The sequence below is a fragment of the Puma concolor genome, chromosome A2 (genome assembly GCF_028749965.1).
Source record: "Puma concolor isolate L17-30 chromosome A2, mPumCon1.1.hap2, whole genome shotgun sequence".
Taxonomy (NCBI): Eukaryota; Metazoa; Chordata; class Mammalia; order Carnivora; family Felidae; genus Puma; species Puma concolor.
This window is the reverse complement of record NC_141668.1, coordinates 463,759-481,854: the sequence shown is the minus strand read 5'-3', so window position 1 is coordinate 481,854 and position 18,096 is coordinate 463,759. Positions and strand designations below refer to the sequence as shown.

General features: G+C 45.5%; 1 protein-coding gene across 10 annotated transcripts in view; it reads right to left on the bottom strand.

Moving 5' to 3' along the window:
• NCAPG2 (non-SMC condensin II complex subunit G2) overlaps positions 1 to 13,885 on the bottom strand; it is a 65,722-nt gene extending 51,837 nt beyond the window's left edge. For 3 of the 10 annotated variants that reach the window (XM_086685153.1, XM_086685205.1, XM_086685213.1), the window contains exons 1-8: positions 13,793 to 13,885; positions 13,295 to 13,409; positions 12,218 to 12,506; positions 11,841 to 11,960; positions 6,850 to 7,038; positions 6,179 to 6,293; positions 4,497 to 4,651; positions 2,047 to 2,181 (exon numbers count right to left, since the gene is read on the bottom strand). In XM_086685153.1, the coding sequence (XP_086541279.1) occupies positions 2,047 to 2,181; positions 4,497 to 4,651; positions 6,179 to 6,293; positions 6,850 to 7,038; positions 11,841 to 11,918 (672 nt within the window). In that variant the 5' untranslated portion in view covers positions 11,919 to 11,960; positions 12,218 to 12,506; positions 13,295 to 13,409; positions 13,793 to 13,885. Of the gene's footprint in view, positions 1 to 2,046; positions 2,182 to 4,496; positions 4,652 to 6,178; positions 6,294 to 6,849; positions 7,039 to 11,840; positions 11,961 to 12,217; positions 12,507 to 12,882; positions 13,016 to 13,294; positions 13,746 to 13,792 lie in introns of those variants that run through there. The other 7 variants (XM_086685167.1, XM_086685189.1, XM_086685197.1 and 4 more) reach the window with 7 other exon arrangements.
• Between the last annotated feature and the right edge of the window lie 4,211 nt (positions 13,886 to 18,096).

Sequence of the window (18,096 nt, the reverse complement as noted above, 5' to 3'; positions counted from 1 at the left end):
ACAGCACCATCATCTCTTCACTGCTTACCAGTCTACCACTACTGTCTCTGGAATCCTATGGCAATGCAACACACTTTGATATAAATGGCAGGGGACCGTGCTTGCAACAGGCAAGTTAGAAACAAAAAGTATTTACCGGAAGTAATTTGCCATTATGGCACAAGATATTTGTCATTTACTGAGAATGACGAAACTGACCTAACTAAAGCAATGACTGGTTAAGAAACTAAGTTTGGATATTGTAAATCCAAAAGACATCAATTTAAATAAAAGAGGAGCATTAACATACACAAAAGTTTATGTCTATACTGCCTACTTGCGCTTACACACACATAAGCTGATGTGCAGGTCACCGTGTACTATATACAAGTCACTCTAAATAGAGTTTACTTGTCTGAACCCACTCTCAGCTGCTTTATTGTCCTTAACTTTAACCACAGTCCTGGAGATGCTGAGGGCACAGGCCTCAGGTCTAGTGCCTTTTCCAACAACGATGATGCAGTAAAAGCGTAAGCACAGCCAGGGAACCTCCCAAGTGCTCAGTCCCTGCCAGCACCTGTGCTAAAGGTTCTATGCACACCACCTCGTGTGCTCGTCAGGAATCCTGAGAGAGAAACACCCTTGTTCCTATTTTACAGAAGGAAACACGAGGTTCCAGGTAGTCTGATCAACCACCTAGTAAGTGAACAAACAGGGATCTAAAAACAGCCTTTCTGACCCTTGGTCAGTACGGTCAGTAATCACATATGGTCCTTTAACCTAGCTGACAGGAGAGGGTGTCCTGGAGTGGGCAAATCGGGTCAAACCGTGTCTTTGCCCCTGACTAGCTGCAAGACCGTGAAAAAAATTGTTCATTTAAGGGCCTCAGAACTGGTACTCGTCCTCCTCTGAGAGTCCCTCCCCACCTACTTCAGGGAGTAGTGAGGACTCCCTCCTTCTGCCTCATACACGTCTGCAAGCAACAAGCAAACAGAAACAAAGGCTATACTCTGCAACAAAAACAATATTCTTCTCTGCATCTCTGGCATGGGAATATAGTCAATGTTTAATAAAATAAGACGACAGAAGAATACTAAGATAACAGATCAGAACTGTCCAATAAAACCATGCAAGCCTCTCTGTAACTTTTAATCTTCTAATAGCCATGTTAATAAAAGTAAAAAAGGCTAAAGTAATTTTTTTTAAATATTTTTGAGAGAGAGAGAGCATGAGTGTGGAGGGAGGGGCTGAGAGAGAGACAGAGGGTGTGCACGCACGCACAAGAAACAAAGAATCCAAAATGGGCTCTGCTCTGTCAGTACAGAGCCTGATGCAGCTCAAACTCATGAACCATGAGATCATGACTTGAAGTCTGATGCTTAAGAAACTGAGCCACCCAGGTGCCCCTATTATTGATTTTAATAATATATTTATGGAAACCAGTACAACCAAAACATTAGCACTTAAATATGTAATAAATATATAAAAATTATTAATGAGCTATTTTACATTCTTTCTTCATACTAAGTTTTGAATCCACATATTTTTCACTTAATGCCACAATCTGCCCGTATTTCATGTGCTCAGTAGTGACATAGGGGAATGGCCACCAAAATGGACAGTGCAGCAGAGAACAGAAGCCTCTCTTTGGATTTACTGGATGGCTAGAAAGAAGAAATCAAGAATACCACTTGACAACAGTTCTCAGTATGTGCCAATAACCTGGAATTAGGGCAGAGGGTCGGGTCTGATGCACCAGGAAGTGTATTCTCAAACTTGTTTTTAATCATTCGTAACTTAAACTATAACCATGGTTCCCCCCACGATTCACACAGCCACCTATCACCATCTCATTTAATGATGAAATAAGCAATGATTTGTAAAGTGTTTGCATCATACTGCTATGCAGTAAAAATGTGCAATAAATAATACCATGCTCAGTGTTTTAATGAAGGAGTCAGCCTTCATTAAAACACTGAGCATGGTACATCATCAACTACATGAACTTAGGAAAAACATCCATTAAAAAGCAGTTCACAAAACACCAAAAAGGAAAAACCCAGTTACCTCTTCTTTCTTGATATACTTAACACTTATGAAACACTCAAGCAGCATATCTTTAATTTCTTTACTTTCCTCTAAATCATAATCAAAGCAATACAAAGCTTGATGAATACGCCAAAGCCGACATATGTCTACACCCTAGGAATGACATAAAAAACAAAAACGTTAGTTTGTAATAAATCATTAAGGTCACATTTCGAATATGTCATAATAATACCTTATATTATAAATTATTACAACTCTGGATTGTTCACCAAAACGGGAAAAATGGCAAAAGCAAACGGAAGCACTGACAGGCAGTGCCGTCCAGTTTCTGCGCTGTGCACGCCCTAGTCTGTAGCGAGCACTGCGGCGACCACCAGCCCCATTGGGCTTCAGAGCACAGAACCATGACTGGTGAGGGACCCAGCTTTTAGTTTCTTCACTACAAGTTAAATTGAAATAGCCCCATGTTGGGCACCTGGCTGACTCAGTTGGTACAGCGTGTGACTCTTGGATCTTGGGGTTATGAGTTTGAGCCCCACACTGGGTGTATAGATTACTTTAAAATCTTTAAATAAATGAATCAACAAATAATTTTTTTTTATTAAAAAGATAAAAAGGCAGTGAAAATGGATCTTTTTTAGAACAAATTTTAAAAAGATAAACCGACAATGGCTTAAGGATAAATCCTGATGCAAACAAGCATTCTTCAATCCTCCTATGGCAAGCTGAGGGCACAACCACAAAGGGTCTTTTCTGTCACCAAACTGGTGGATCCTTGGAGGCCATGGTGGGACAGACACACGGACAGGGAGAGTGTGATTAAGTGCAAGCTTTCTACAAAGCTGTTGGCAATGTGTACCAAGAGCTCCAAATGTACATCAAGCTCAAATCCACTGACCTATGAATTACATTTCTAGAAATCTGTCGTAAGGAAGTAAAAATATGAGGGAGAGAAAGACAAAGAGAAATTCCTAAATATCCCTCAAATAGCAATGATCACCTTAGGTAGTGGAATTATGGGTGATTTTTATCTTCCTCATTTTCCCTTTTATTCACTTGCCCAACTGTCTTAAGATGAACCTAAGTATCTGTTGTTCTGATCAGGGGAAAAAACTGTTCTTTTTCTAGATTTCTTAAGTGCACACCAAAGAGTAAAGGCTGAGAAGTGGACCAAGTTGAATTCAATCCTCAGTTGGTGGAGTGGGCAGGGAATGGGCTAGATGGTGACAGACATTAAGGACGGCAGTTGTTATGAGGAGCACTGGGTGCTGTATGGAAGCTCTACTCAGTCAATCCAATCCTCAACCCTGCTCTCCTTTGGCGCTCCCAAAACCTCTTCAGGCCTAGGCTGCAGTCTGACACCCCACCTCCCACAGGTGTGGCACCTGCACCTAAGCCTGAAGGCTTTCCCTACCACTCCTGCCCCCTTCCTCCTTCACTGCCTACATGCAGTCCTGGGCAGTCCGTGGTGGGGTCTGCCTCTCAGAGGACCGCACTGACACAGGCAGCCACTCCCACTCACCTATCTGTCATCCCATCCCTTCTTCACTACTAAAAATATCTCTACTTTTAACATTGGCAATGTATCCCTTCAAAAACCCCATTTGCAGCAGAGATATGGCCATGTGACCAGATTCTGTATGCTGGATACAAGCTGAGAGTTTCTGAGAAGATCTCGCCTTGCTGCTTCCCTGCCTCTTCTTCCTGCCTGGAACTCACACCAGAAAGTGGAGGTGCAGCAGCCACCCTGCAACCATGCAGTGGTAAGAGGAAGGATGGGGGCCATACACCCCAGAAGATGGACAAAGCCTGCATGAGACTGATATGTGGAGCCACCGCCCCTGCCCACCCTTGACTGCCCACCTCTGAACATCCTAAGTTAAAAAGACAGTATCTGGGGTGGGGGGCACCTGAGTGGTTCAGTTGGTTGGGTGTCTGACTTCAGCTCAGATCATGATCTCACGATTCGTGGGTTTAAGCCCCGCGTCAGGCTCTGTGCTGAAAGCTCAGAGCCTGGAGCCTGCTTCGGATTCTGTATCTCCCTCTCTCCCTGCCCCTCCCCTGCTCATGCTCTGTCTCTATTGCTCTTAAAAATAAATAAACATAAAAAAAATGAAAAATTAAAAAAAAAAAAAAAAAGACCCTAACTGGGAAGGACCTGCAGTCAGGCCACTTATAAGCAAACATGATTCCTAACTGATATGAACACATGTGCTTTTAAAGAAAGGTATGTTTGGGTTTTTTTAACGTTTATTTTTGAGAGAGAGACTGCGTGAGAGCGGGGGTGGGGCAGAAAGAGAGAGACAGAATCTGAAGCAGGCTCCAGGCTGTGAGCTGACAGCACAGAGCCCGATGCGGGGCTCGAACTCACCAACTGTGAGATCATGACCTGAGCCAAAGTCAGACGCTTAACCAACTGAGTCACCCAGGCACCCCAGGAAGGTATGCATTTTAAAAAGTAAACATACTGTTTTAGTCTCCAGACTCTTCTTTAATAGCATGATAAAAGCAGTCTTTCCCATATCTTCCTTGGCAGGCAGGCCTTTCTCCCACCACATGACACACAAATCCTGAATGGCGTTCTGCAGCTTTCTTTCAGATTCAGGTAACGCATATAAAATACCTAACACAGAGCACAGGATATGTCCCGTTAGTACAGCAAACCAGTATTTGTGTAAAGTACTACGTGAAGTATTATGTACTTTAAATTGTAAAGTACTATGACTTACAAATGTTCGCTAAGCAAGTATCAGTTTATCTTTAACTTGCCAAAATTTATAAACATTATTTATAGAAGACAAATGATGCTAACTTAAAAAAACTGTTTACTACTGTTGTGAGAGCAGACCCAACAGAACAGAGAATTTTAGAACTGGAAGACTCAGGTCACACTGCCCCAAACGGTAATTTAAGAGAAACAAGTACTGAAACTACCCGAACCCAAGTGCAACGACACCCACAGTTATTAACACTCAACACTGAAGCCAGGTCAGGTGTAGTGACCACGAATGCACTACAACTGTCCCTCGATAGGTTGGCCTCAAATTCTGGCTCACTGGTGAAAAACTGTAAAAGCAATTAGTATAATAAACATAAAGACTGCAGTGCTTTTATTAAAAGAAAAGCTCAAGAATAAAATCAAAATACTAATATTATGCTCATAATTATAATCCATAGATATCTGAATGCCATTACATCCATGTACAATCCCTGAATTAATGGGAAGTTAGGAGAAACTACAATACTAGTGCTACTCATTTTATACAATTATTTGGGAACTGAAAATAAACTGTAGTAACGTTCACAAAGCTTTCGGATCTAGTTATATACTGATTGGGGTAGCTTCTTTTCTTTTTTTTTTTTTTAACATTTATTCATTTTTTGAGAGACGGAAAGAGACAGCGTGAGTGGGGGAGGGGCAGAGAGAGAGGGAGACACAGAATCCAAAGCAGGCGCCAGTCTCTGAACTGACATCACAGAGCCCGACGCGGGGCTTGAACTCACAAACCTTGAGATTATGACCTGAGCCGAAGTCAGATACTTAACTGACTGAGCCGCCCAGGCGCCCCAAGAGGTAACTTCTTAATAAGACCTTGTATTTCCATGCAAGAATTCTGGATAAAACAGATACATAAATCCAAGTGACACTAAGAACGAAAAGTTTGATAGGAAAGTGTCACATGTAACTAATTTATTCACAGAGTGAGGGTGAGGGCACTTGGGTGATTTGTCTTAAAACTCATTAATTAAAATTATTTTTGCAGGGCACCTGGGTGGCTCAGTCAGTTGAGCATCCGACTTCAGCTCAGGTCATGATCTCGCAGCTCATGAGTTCAAGCCCTGTGTCTGGCTCTGTGCTGACAGCTCAGAGCCTGGAGCCTGCTTCAGATTCTGGGTCTCCCTCTCTCTCTCTGACCCTCCCCCATTCATGCTCTGTCTCTCTCTGTCTCAAAAATAAATAAACGTTAAAAAAAAATTTTTTTTTTTAAAAAGAGTACTTCTTTGCTCCTTATCTAGCTAAAGTAAAAGAGCTTGAATGCAAAGTTATGCCTTAACACCTTCTGCTTCTACACGATGACCAGCTTCCTTTTACCGAGAATCATTTGATACCCACTTCTAAATATGCCACATTATCAAAAATGCAACTTACCATTTAACACGACTGCACATTCCAATAAGTCTTCGTAGTTCTCACTTTCATTTATTACAGATACAGATGCAAGAATCACAGATGTAATTGCATGAATTATTTCTAGGTTTTTCTTCTACAAATGAAAAAATTCAAATTTCAAGTGAATTAAAATCAACTTAAAATACAATTTTTAGGGGCACCTGGGTGGCTCAGTCGGTTGAGTGTCTGACTCCCGATTTCACCTCAGGTCATGATCCCAGGGTCCTGGTAACAAGCCCTGCATCAGGCCTTTCACTGAGCATGGAGCCTGATTAAGATTCTCTCCATCTCTCTCCTCTCTCTCTCTCTCTCTCTCTCTGTCCCTTGGCCCCTCCCCTGTGCGTGCAGTCTCTGTCTCTCTCTCTAACAAAAAATATCATTTTTTTTAAATGTGAAGGTTACTAATTTTATAAAAATCAACCCACACTTCTAGCTTACTCTAAAAAGTGAATTAAAATTGAATACGGGTCACTTGTCCAAAAAGAATACCAACACTGAATGGCAGATTAATAATGGTAAGATTGGAAAAGGTAAAACTATAATAAACAGACTTCTAGCTTTAAATTTTTTCTTAACTTAAAATTACATACAATAACTATTTTTTAACAAAGAAAAGGTAACAAATTATATATCTGAAAGACCAATACTACCATTTTTGAATCCTGCTCTGTTTCCATATTGTCTTCACCCTGGACTTCCACCATCCGCCATCCAGCCACCGGGCTTTCCAACAGCACATCTGTTAATAAATTCTTGAGCCTTTGCCATAACTCTTCTTTCTGCTTCCTTGATAATTCATCTAGCAATTCATTTAGGCTGAAAGGGTCAGAAGCATCTTTCTGAAAAATAAATAGCAACTGTCATATTTCAAATACAAAATTTTAGTTCTATCCTTTTTAAAATTTTTTTTTCAACGTTTATTTATTTTTGTGACAGAGAGAGACAGAGCATGAACGGGGGAGGGGCAGAGAGAGAGGGAGACACAGAATCGGAAACAGGCTCCAGGCTCCAAGCCATCAGCCCAGAGCCTGACGCGGGGCTCGAACTCACGGACCGCGAGATCGTGACCTGGCTGAAGTCGGACGCTTAACCGACTGCGCCACCCAGGCGCCCCTCTATCCTTTTTAAAAACAGGCATCAAAAAAAGTTTAGGGGCGCCTGGGTGGCTCAGTCTGTCAAGCGACCGATTTCAGCTCAGGTTACGATCTTGTGGTCCATGAGTTGGAACCCCACGTCAGCTCAGTGCTGACACAGCTCAGAGCCTGAAGTCTGCTTCAGATTCTGCATCTCCCTCTCTCTCTCTGTCCCTCCCCCACTCATACTTTTTCTCTCAAAAATGAATAAATGTTAAAAAAAAAAATAGGTTAAGTGCTAATTATTATTTCAAGAGCTGGGTTTAGTTTGTGAAATACATTCCTAAAGGGAAAAGTACAGGAATCATGAGACAAAAAGTAGCAGATTCCTCCTCTTCCTATTCCACCCTAGTATCCTAGTCTTCGGAGTTTAAAATTTCACCCACTTAGCAAAATCCTCTCTGAAATCAATCCATCCAGATGTTCACCATCTCCACGCCTATAATCAGGTTACAAAAGTATGCTATACAATAACAACAACAACAACAATAATAATGCAGCCAAGCCAACTGAGTGCACTTGAAGTTTCTGGTCTCTAACCTGACTTGGGCCCTCAACCTCTTATTCGTCTCTAGACATCATCCTCCCATTAGCCGACCCTCTCAACTATCCTTAAAACCCGTGAGCCAACCACTTCGTCTCACTTTGAGCAGATGACCTCACCAACTCTTTGATACAGCAAATAGAAACCAGTATCAAAAGGGTAGAGGATCCATCTGAAAGGAACTCCCTATAGCCAATGCGATCACCAAAACAGTCAAATGTTACAAACATTGTAGTAATAATTGATCCAGGCAAGAATCATCAACAGATACTAAAACCAGTGGGTAGAAGTCTGATGAGGAGAAGTTTGACTATTTCCCTAATTACAACTTATTTCCCAAGTTACGATTACTTATTATGAAGGTACAACAGCAGCTTCACAACAGAGAAATGTGGCAGACACCCGACCTGAGCGAGTGGCTGATTAAAACTAACTTCACCAATAACAGGACCAACTGACACCATGTGCCTCCACTGAGGAAGACAGAACACCACTTATGCAGCCCCTGCCAAGATGCATAAGGTGTATTTAACCTAACTATCAAGTAAGGGCAAACTGAAGGATATGCCACAAAATAGCTGCCTACACTCTTCAAAACCATCAATGTCATGAAAAGTAAACTAAGGCTGAGAAACTCTCTAGATTAAAGAAGCTAACAAGTCATGACAACTGAATGTAATGTGTGACCATCAACAGGGTCCTGGATCAGGGAAAAAACACAAACGTGTACTGTAGGTAACAGTATCATTGTGCCAATGTCCAATAGCCTTGTAGGATTTTTGCTGTGATTACGTAAGAGGGTATCTTTGTCTAGGCAAACCACGCTGAAATATTCAGGGATGAGACAAATGCCTGCAATGGACTCTCAGATGACTCAAAAAGAAGAGGCAAAAGTGGGGCATGATAAAGAAAACGTGACAGGTGACAAGCGGCAAGTCTAAGTGCAGGAGATTCAGGATGCTTATTCTTCCCGTAACCTTCCTTTAACTCTGCGGTCATTTCAGCAGCAAAGAGGAGAGCAGGTAGCCCCTCCAGGGCCCCCCCGCCAAGGCTACCTCCCCACCCTAACTCCTACCACCTTCCCTCCTCTCCCAGGAAAGCCCCACCTGGGCTGTCCAGGTGTGCACCTGCCTCAGGGCCTCCCCGTCCCCAACCCTCTTGTCCAGAGTTCTCCTCCCTCAGTCTCCACAGGGCCCATTCCAATCTCTGACCAAAATCACACCCGGACACCCATCCCCTACCCTGCTTCCTCCTCTCCCTCCACCACCAAAAACCAACTCCCTCTGGGCAGAAACTTGGTATATACTGTGTCCCAAGGCCAAGAGCAGAGCCTGGCATCCAGAAGGCACTCAGGACAAACTCCTTAAACGCTGACCCTCCAATCTCAAAGAACTACTGAGAGCACAGTCAGTGCTGCTCCACAATGCTTATTTTGAAATGCAGATTTGTCCCAATGCAATTAATACATAAGGGAACAATCTGAGCAAAAGGAAATTTCTGGCTTGCCTATGTGGGATTTCATCACTAGGCGAATGCAGAAAGTCGCACCTGTTGAGCAGAGCTTGAGTCCCGCAAACCACACACCTCAGACGCCAGCCAGCTCCTGGGAACCCACATGTGCTGCAACCCTCTGACCAGTTCTCTGTCCACCTGGCCTCCCTTCAACCTTTCCAGTCCTCCCAGCCTGGACTGTACTTTTCTCCTCTGTTCTCTTCCTCTCACACAGGGTCAGCAGGCCAGCCCCGGGGAGCACAGGAACTCACTTCCACCCGCAAACTCAGGCTCTTTTTCAAGGCAAATGTCATCTTTACTCCCATATTTATGTATTTCTTAGTGATCTGACTTGTATAAAAGTGCTGTTTTTTTATTAGGTCACTATCTCTTTTTCTAAGTGGGTCACTGGTGAGGTTTTTGAGTGTTCTGCCCTTACCCCCATCTTTCCCATAATCCTTCTGTTTATTGCCCATTCGGCAGAGTACGTGATTTTTAGCAATGTGTAATATTGCATTATAGCAGAACTGACATTATAGCAGAATTGATGGGAGGTCCACCTAGTAGGCTTCAAACAGACTTAACTGCTTGGTTGACCATGTGAAATCTACAGAATGGCTCTCTGTATCATTCAACTTGAAGAAAACAAGTGATGTACAATCCTGCGTATTTTCATTTTTTTGTTTAACTAAGAGCTACGTGGTGACTGACATACTAAATTACTGTTAATAAGGTGTGCTATTCATGAACTAAAACTAATGGCTATTAATACAAGGACTAACTCAGCATCCTACTGAGATGTCCGCTGCTGAGCAACAGTTCAAGGCTCTCCAGCACGTGACGGGGACAGCCGGAGGGAAGCACCTCAGAGAGTGCTCTGTGACCCTGCATGGACTGTGCCACCCAAATGTTGCTGGCTTTGCCTTTTGATTTCAGATCATTATCATTTAGCCTCATCACCATCAATTTAGTGATTTTAGTTAACGCTACGATACTAGTTTGCAACAAGTCTTACGAACTTTAAACTATATGTGTGCTGCACATCTAATATAATACAAATCACCTGCACTCCTACTAAAGCAGACATTAATGTAACATCTAAATAGTTGGCTCTCACAGACACTTCCATGATGTGCTGCTCGTGAACTTGTGCTGGTTATGGGTAAGTTTACAGGGTACCATTTTACAATACAAAATCACCTCATAAGCTCATTTCTCTCCTATAAAGAAAAATAACTTCATGAATGTTGCTAGCAACAAATTTACTGTTAGGTTCCTCTCTACTTCTTAGTGACTACTAACTTAATCTTCACTGCATGAGGTATGTGTCTCCTGCCCCAACGTCACGAGCATTTTAGAGTTGGTGCCTTAAGTGTTGGGTTCCTCAGAGTTCTGTCCAAGGCTTCTCTCATTACACGACAGATGATCCCGTGTGTTCCCATGACTGAAGCTTCCAAGGGCCACTGAGGACACCCAAATCTGTCTCTCCCCAGGCCTCTTTCCTGGGCCTCAGATACTATCCATCCACCTGCTGGACACCAACTTGTGCCTGTCCCCCTGACAGTCATCCAGAACGTCCCAAATTGAGCCTATCTTCCCACTCAAACCTGCCTTCCTCCCACATCCAAGATCTCACTGGAAGGCACCACAAGTCAAAACCTGGGATCTGCCTTCACCCTTTCCTTGGCGCACATCCAGTCAACAGCACCACCACCCCCCTCAACTGACAGCTCGCGCAGGGCACGGCCTCTTCATTCCTCTCCAGGCTTTTATGTGGCCCTCTTCGATCTATTCTTCGGATACAAACCCACACTCCTCTCAGGATAAAGTCTCAGCTCCTTAAAATGATAAAGAAAGTCTGACGTAATTCAAGTGTCAGCCCTTGTGTCTTCCTGACCTGGCTTTCTGCACCCTAGCCCTACCGAACGCCTTCAAGTTCAAACACAACGTGCCTTCTCCGGTCCATAAACTTATCCCCTTCACTCTGAGATCCTTCCCCACATCCCTCCTGGACTGGCTGACTTCTGTTTACTCCATAGCCTTTCCACTGGGACAGGAAAGAGTCCATGGCTGGATGTGGGCACCCTCCCATACCCTTGCCCCAGCTGAGTCTTTACTCTGTTGTATTTCCAGACCTGAATCCACCACAACACTGTAAATAACTTGAGGACCAAAAGAATATGTCTTCCTCACTATGCCACCCACACGGCAAGAGATCTCTATATATTGAAGTGTATAGAAACACACTGTGTTACATCACTTAGCATTCTTACAACTCTCCTAAAAGTAGCGGGAAATACCATTTGTGAGTACCTGCCGTCAGCAGGTCTATTTGAGTATACTCCTGTTTTTTTTTAAAGAAATCCTGGTTCCTAAGGATTCACTGAGACTACGAGATTTCATTTGTGTACTGATTTAAAAAAAAGTCTTATGTTAACAGCCAAATTACAATAAAGCTAAACATAAAACTTACATCAAGTTGAATAAACTGCAAAAATTCTCCAATCAGCTCCTTAGACACTGCTTGTACAAACGTCTCTCGTTTTTCCATGACAGATGAAACTGCTTTTCATATGGCATTTATTCTGTAACCCTAAGCAGAAAACACAGTCATACTGAAACTTGAATTTGCAAATATATCTTTTCCTACACGACATAATTTGGCACTAACATCCAAAACTGCAAAAAAAAAAAAACCAAAAAACAAAAACCTGTACCATCTATGGTAGACAGTTTTTAACCATATTCTGACGTAAAACAAGTCATATCTACAAAATAATTCCCTTACTTTCTTTACCGAGGACAGTATCAACATAACACTATGTTATTATCAATTGTCAATGAAGTTACCAACAAAGGAAAGAGAAATCCGAAGGGCTCGAGGAGGCTGGCCTCCTCCCCCTTTAGTGCCTTAGCAAGATGCTCAGGCAGGTCTGAGTCAGTTCAACAAAAGGCTGATCCCGTGAAAACATGGGGGAAAGTGCCTTGGGAACAATAAAAGAAAGTACTGAAGGAAAAGAATGAAAGCGGAGCCCCGCCGCTAGATCCTGAAGACTGTGCCTCTCCGAAGTGCCATTCCGCAAAAACAACGCAGTCACAGCCGCCCGTTGCCGGGCGAGGCGCTGGGCCCCCCGGGAGCCTGGAGGGAGAGCAGATCGTTAGGCGCCCAATCACAGGAGCCCGCTCCCACCCGCGCCGGGACCAGAGCTCCAGGGAGTGTGTGCAAGCGCCCTGCCCGCTGCGGCTCCCCCAGGAAACGCTACTTTCCATTCACACCCCGGGGCCGAAAGCCTGCAGCCAACAGGCAAGGTAAGTGACGGAGCACACATGCAAGCAGACCCTTCGCTCCAGAAACAAATGAGAACCTCCCGGGCCTTACAGACAGAGCAATCTGGAAAGTCACCGGCACCAATGACAACACTTTCGGGGACAGAAAGTCCTCGTAAACCTGGAGTTCCAGGTCTTAACGTCTAAGTTAAACCCACAAAAATGGAAATAACGTGCCCAGTGCGTACCACTGGGGCCTGGCCACCTCACTCCTCGGCTCTGCGGGCTGAGCTAGAGAACAGAACTTCCGATTGGCCCGGCAGCAGGCAGGGTGGCCGGCGACAAGCTTGATGACTAATAATGGCCAGCAGCAGCCCATGGGTTTAAAAACAAACATTCCGAAAAGGTGCGCTCGCGACACGGACTCACACGTCTTGCGCGCGGGTGTCTGAACTCTGCCCCTCCCGTGGACCCGTGGGAACGCCCCTGGCGTGCTCCGCCCCCAAGGGCACCCGCGGCACCTCAGTCTCAAGTACGGCAATCTACGTATCCTGACCGCGTTCACCACCAAACGCCCCATCTCCTGACACTCGTGACTGCAGCTGCTTCCAACTCCCAGGCTACCCCCCCCCCCCAGGGGCCGCCTTCGGCTTCTCGTACTATTCGTGCCCGCGTCCGCGCCCGTCCGGCCAGATGCTGCCTGCAGGCTGAGGCGTCATCGCACACCCAGTTATCCGTCCCCACGGCGGCGGCAGGGCGCTCTTCACACAGGAGCCTGGACCGAATTACGAGGAGCGTTCAAAGGAGGCGCCTGTCGCCTTGTCACCACCTGTGGGGCTGCGCTCCAGCCCTCCCACGAACAAGCCCCCGCCCAGAGCAAAGCACTCCCGTCAGAACGACGACAGACGCTTGGGGACAGGTTCCCGGGCAGCCTGGGTCCAAGGCCGGGGTCCTCTGTGAACTCAGCCCCGGAGTCGGGGCGTCGGCGCGCTCAGGGCCCCGGTGCCCGCCGCCCCAGGGCCGCCGCAGAGCCACCGGCCGGGCCGTGGAGCCCACGCGGAGGCTGTGCGACTGGGGGCTCCACCTGACCGACCCCCGCCGCTTCCCGGTCCCTGCCCCCGCCCGGAGCCCTTCGCCTGCCGGCACCGCGGCGCTCACCTCGTCCCGGAAACCCGCCGTTTCCCGCGCTCGGACCAGATTCAAACCCGCCCGCCCGCGCCCGCGACGCGCTCCGCCCGCCTGCGCGTCATCACGCGCCGCTCTCGCGAGAGCCGGACACAGCTGGGCGGGGCCGCCGGAGGGCGCGCTGCACGCCCCGCCCAGCGGCGTCCTGACCACGCCCTACGCTGCATACCCAGCCCTACCTTGCTCTGAGCCCGGGCCCCGCCCCAGGCCCCTCCCGCTCTCCCGGTCCCGCCCTGCGTTTTCTTGCTCCGAGCTCCGGCCCAGGCCTTGGAAGGCCACTGCCCGCCCAGGCCACGCCCCTCCCACGGGAGAGCAGATCTGGCTTGTTTTTATATTTATTTACTTTTTAAAGTTTGTTTTGAGAGAGAGCGTGAGCCGGGTAGGGACAGAGAGAGAGGGAGAGCGAGAATCCAGAGTAGGCTCCTCACTGTCAGCGCAGAGCCCCCACACAGGGCTAGAACTCAGGAACCGTGAGATCATGACCTGAGCTGAGATCAAGAACCAGACACTTAACTGACTGAGCCACCCAGGCGCCTCTCTGTATGCTAATTTTTAAAAAGTGTTTATTTTGAGAGAGAAACTCCCAAGCAGACTCTGCACTGTCAGCACGGAGCCAGCCCAATGTGGGGCTCAGGAACCGTGAGATCATGACCTGAGCAGAAATCAAGAGTCCAACTCTGAACAGAATGAGCCACCCAGGCACCCCTGGCTTTTTTTAGTCTGAAAAATAAATGTGTTTTATCAGTGGCATAAATGGCTGAAATGACTGCAATATCAACATAATTATAAAGATTGACTTTTAGAAACGGTCACATCACTATGAATATCCAATGGAATCAATACTCTAGCAACTGGTCACCTGGTCTTCCTGAAGTGTTTACAGCCAGTCTCCCAAATTAGGCAATCCTAGCATAAATCTGTTTTTGCTACGAAGTTTCTGTGGGTCACATCTCCAGCAAGATACAGATTTCTTAAATATTTTGGGGCCATAAAGCTTTAGATTTTAAAAGTTTTACATTTATTAGGGATACAAAGAGATCAAAACCATATAAGAAATTATAAAAGTTTTGACAAGTACTTGTAAAACTCAAATTTTGTTGAAACACATCTTAATGCTACGGTTAAGACTTTTTTCAGTTAACTCATGTCTCCAAGGATGAATATTCTATTCTGATTTTTTGTGTTTATAGACATAAATATTGAGAAAATTTGTTCACATAAACAAATGAAAAAAAAATGGGATGAATGGGTTGCTCGGTCAGTTAAGTGTCCAACTCTTGGTGTTAGCTCAGGTCATGATCTTGTAGTTTGTGGGTTTGAGCCCCTTGTTGGGCTGTGTGCTGACAGTTCAGAGCCTGCTTGAGATTCTCTCTCTCTCTCTCTCTCTCTCTCTGCTCCCCTCCTGCTCTCTCCCAAAATAAATAAATAAACTTAAAAAAATGAAAAAAATTAATAGTAATGACACTCTATTCCTTGAACATATTTTAGTTAAATGCCAAAAGTCACATACTGATCACAAACATATCGTCAATTTTTTTCTTTACATTTTAGATCTATGTATTTTTTAAAAATCCATCCATGAAAAAGGAGCCAGGTGTTGGTTTCCTACAGGGGGCAATGTTCTCATGGAGGAACCTAAGGCTAAGCTGGCCCACGTCATTTCTTGTTCTTTAATGGATTCTGCGGTGCCACGTTTGTCCTGTCAGGTCCAGGAACCTCATTCAGTGAATGCAAAGTCCTCTTCGGACCGCCTGGCTTGTTGCTGAGCATCGTCAATCAAATCAAGGCCCTGCCATCCGTCTGGACCTCGCTGTCCACTCCCCTGAAGCTTTGATTTTGTCACATCTGCACAGACCCAGAGCTCTACCCGCATCAATTCTTTTATTTTAATTTGTATCAGCTAAAAAGTTGATAGGGCTTTCCTTCAATTTTTGTTGAAAGCAAAGACTTTCAACACCTGAAATTCAAAATACATTTTTATCCAGTCACTTGGAGTCATTCACTTTCTTAGTTTCTAGAAAGTTTGCCAAAAATCTTTGCCCACATACATTCAGTCACTATTCATTACAGTGTATTGTTTACTCTTTCATTTTAAAGGCGTTTTTGTTGATATTATTTTTTAACATAAAAGCTTTTATCTCCTGATTTACATATTTTTCCGTTGGAGTTTCCTCATCCATACAATGGGGGCAGGGATGGTCTGAGTGAGTGAAGCGCTGGGAGGCCATTCCCACAACGCATGAACGTGCCTTTCCTCAACAGAATGAATCCCAGGCCTCCTCCAAACCCCGTATGACTTCACTCTGTCTTCAACCCTGTCGTGTGACGCAGCCTCTGAACCCTCCTCTCCACCAGCCCTGACTGCGCCTCCGTGTCAAGACTATGCCCTGTTCAGCCCTACATCCTAAGTCTGGCACTTTGTTTGTTTGTTTGTTTAGTAAGCTCCACGCCCAACATGGGGCTTGAACTCACAACCTCAAGACCAATAGTCCCATGTTCTGCCTGAGATAGCCAGGCTCCCCCTGGCACATTTTAGATGTTTGAAGAAAATGTTTTCTGAATAAATGAACGAATGAGGTGTGAGGGTGATCTCCCTTCCCACGTGGTAAGGTTCTGAGGCCCCATGGCAAGGCAATATAAACTAAGCCTGAAGCTGTTTGGGATGGAACATATAGGCTAAAATAATATTTCAATAAAGGACCAGCTGTAAAATTCAGGGTTGTTTTTTTTTTAATTTTGTATTGGGCAAATAACACAAATCGCATTGTTCAAATTCAAAGGAAACCACTCTTACCACTTTCCTGAGTATCCTTCCAGAAAATTTCTGGAAGAAAACACAAAATTTGTCACTTCATTATAATATTTATAACCAGGAAAATAAGCTAAACAAGAGGACATCACTGGCTAGGAACTTGAACATGGGGCTGATGAGAAGGAGCATTTCACGGTTGTTCTGGGTGGAGCAGAGCACAGGGCCAGCCCTCAGAGCTGGACACCCTCCAGCCCCTGAGTCACTGATTCCAAGAAAGAGGGAGGGTTCGTGACTAATCAGGAGGCAGCTGCAGAAACATTTCCTTCCTTTTTGTGGTTTTATACTATAGCGTCTCTAAAAGTAAAAGTTGAACTTGGGAAATGTGGATGTGGATATTTGAACAACAATTAAAGAAAAAGCAGAAGTCATTGGAAGCTCAGGGCCCACCCTTGCCCTCTACCCGTGGGAACTGGGCCAACAGGCCCCACAGGACACCTGCCGGGCCTGGATTGAGTGACCCCTTAGGGGAGCCCTAGGGGTGGCAGGGGACAGCTGGCTGCCCCTATGCGTGCTGTGAAAGCTCCTGGGTGCACATACGAAAAGAAGTATGAACCCCACCTCATACCATTCACAGAAATTCACTCAAAGTGGATCAGAGACCCCCATTAAAGCTAAAACCATAAAATGTCTATAGAGGGCGCCTGCGTGGCTCTGTCCTTTGGCGTCCCACTCTGGATCTCAGCTCAGGTCTTGATCTCAGGGGCGTGACTTCAAGCCCCACGTTGGGCTCCGTGCTGGGCCTGAAGCACGTGCTGGGCCTGTTGTTAAAAAACAACAAACAAAAACTAAAAACTGAAGTGTCCATATATGCCTTTCCTCTTCCTTCTCCTTCTGAACAATGTCCCTGGAACAATTTGCTCTTCAGGAGACCCTGACCATCACCAAAGCTTTCCTTGCAAGCCTTCAGTGCTTTCTCCTTGCTTTAGGAAAAACACCAGGGTGCCCGGCCCTTGCCTGCCTCCTCAGCCTGGGCTGCGCCCCTTTCTGACTTGTCTGTTCCTGGGGATCCCGCAGGGTCCCTCACTCAGTGCCTTCACCCCACCTGCCTGAACCCTCCCTTCCCCCTCACTGCCCACGGCTCACATGCCCTGCAGAGCTCAGCTAGTGTGATTTCCTCCTAGACACAGAACTCTGCCCACAGCACACAGCATACAGTAGGCGCTCACTGAATGCATGGAAGAATGTGTGTCCACGGGGCTTGGCAGTGACCCTACTGAGGCCCCTTGTGGAGCTGAAAGAGAAATCAGACACACCCGGTGTCCAATTCGCAGGAGGAAAGGTGTCATCATGAGCAGGGCCCACCCTTTTGAGTGTCCCCAGGATGTCATTCACATTTGGCTAAATCTACCAGCAACTTCTATTAAACATGTGGCCCCTGACCCCTTAGTCAGGAACCAATGCCCGTTCCTTTCTTTCTTTCCTTTTAATATTTACTTATTTATTCAGTGAGAGGGAGAGAGAGCAT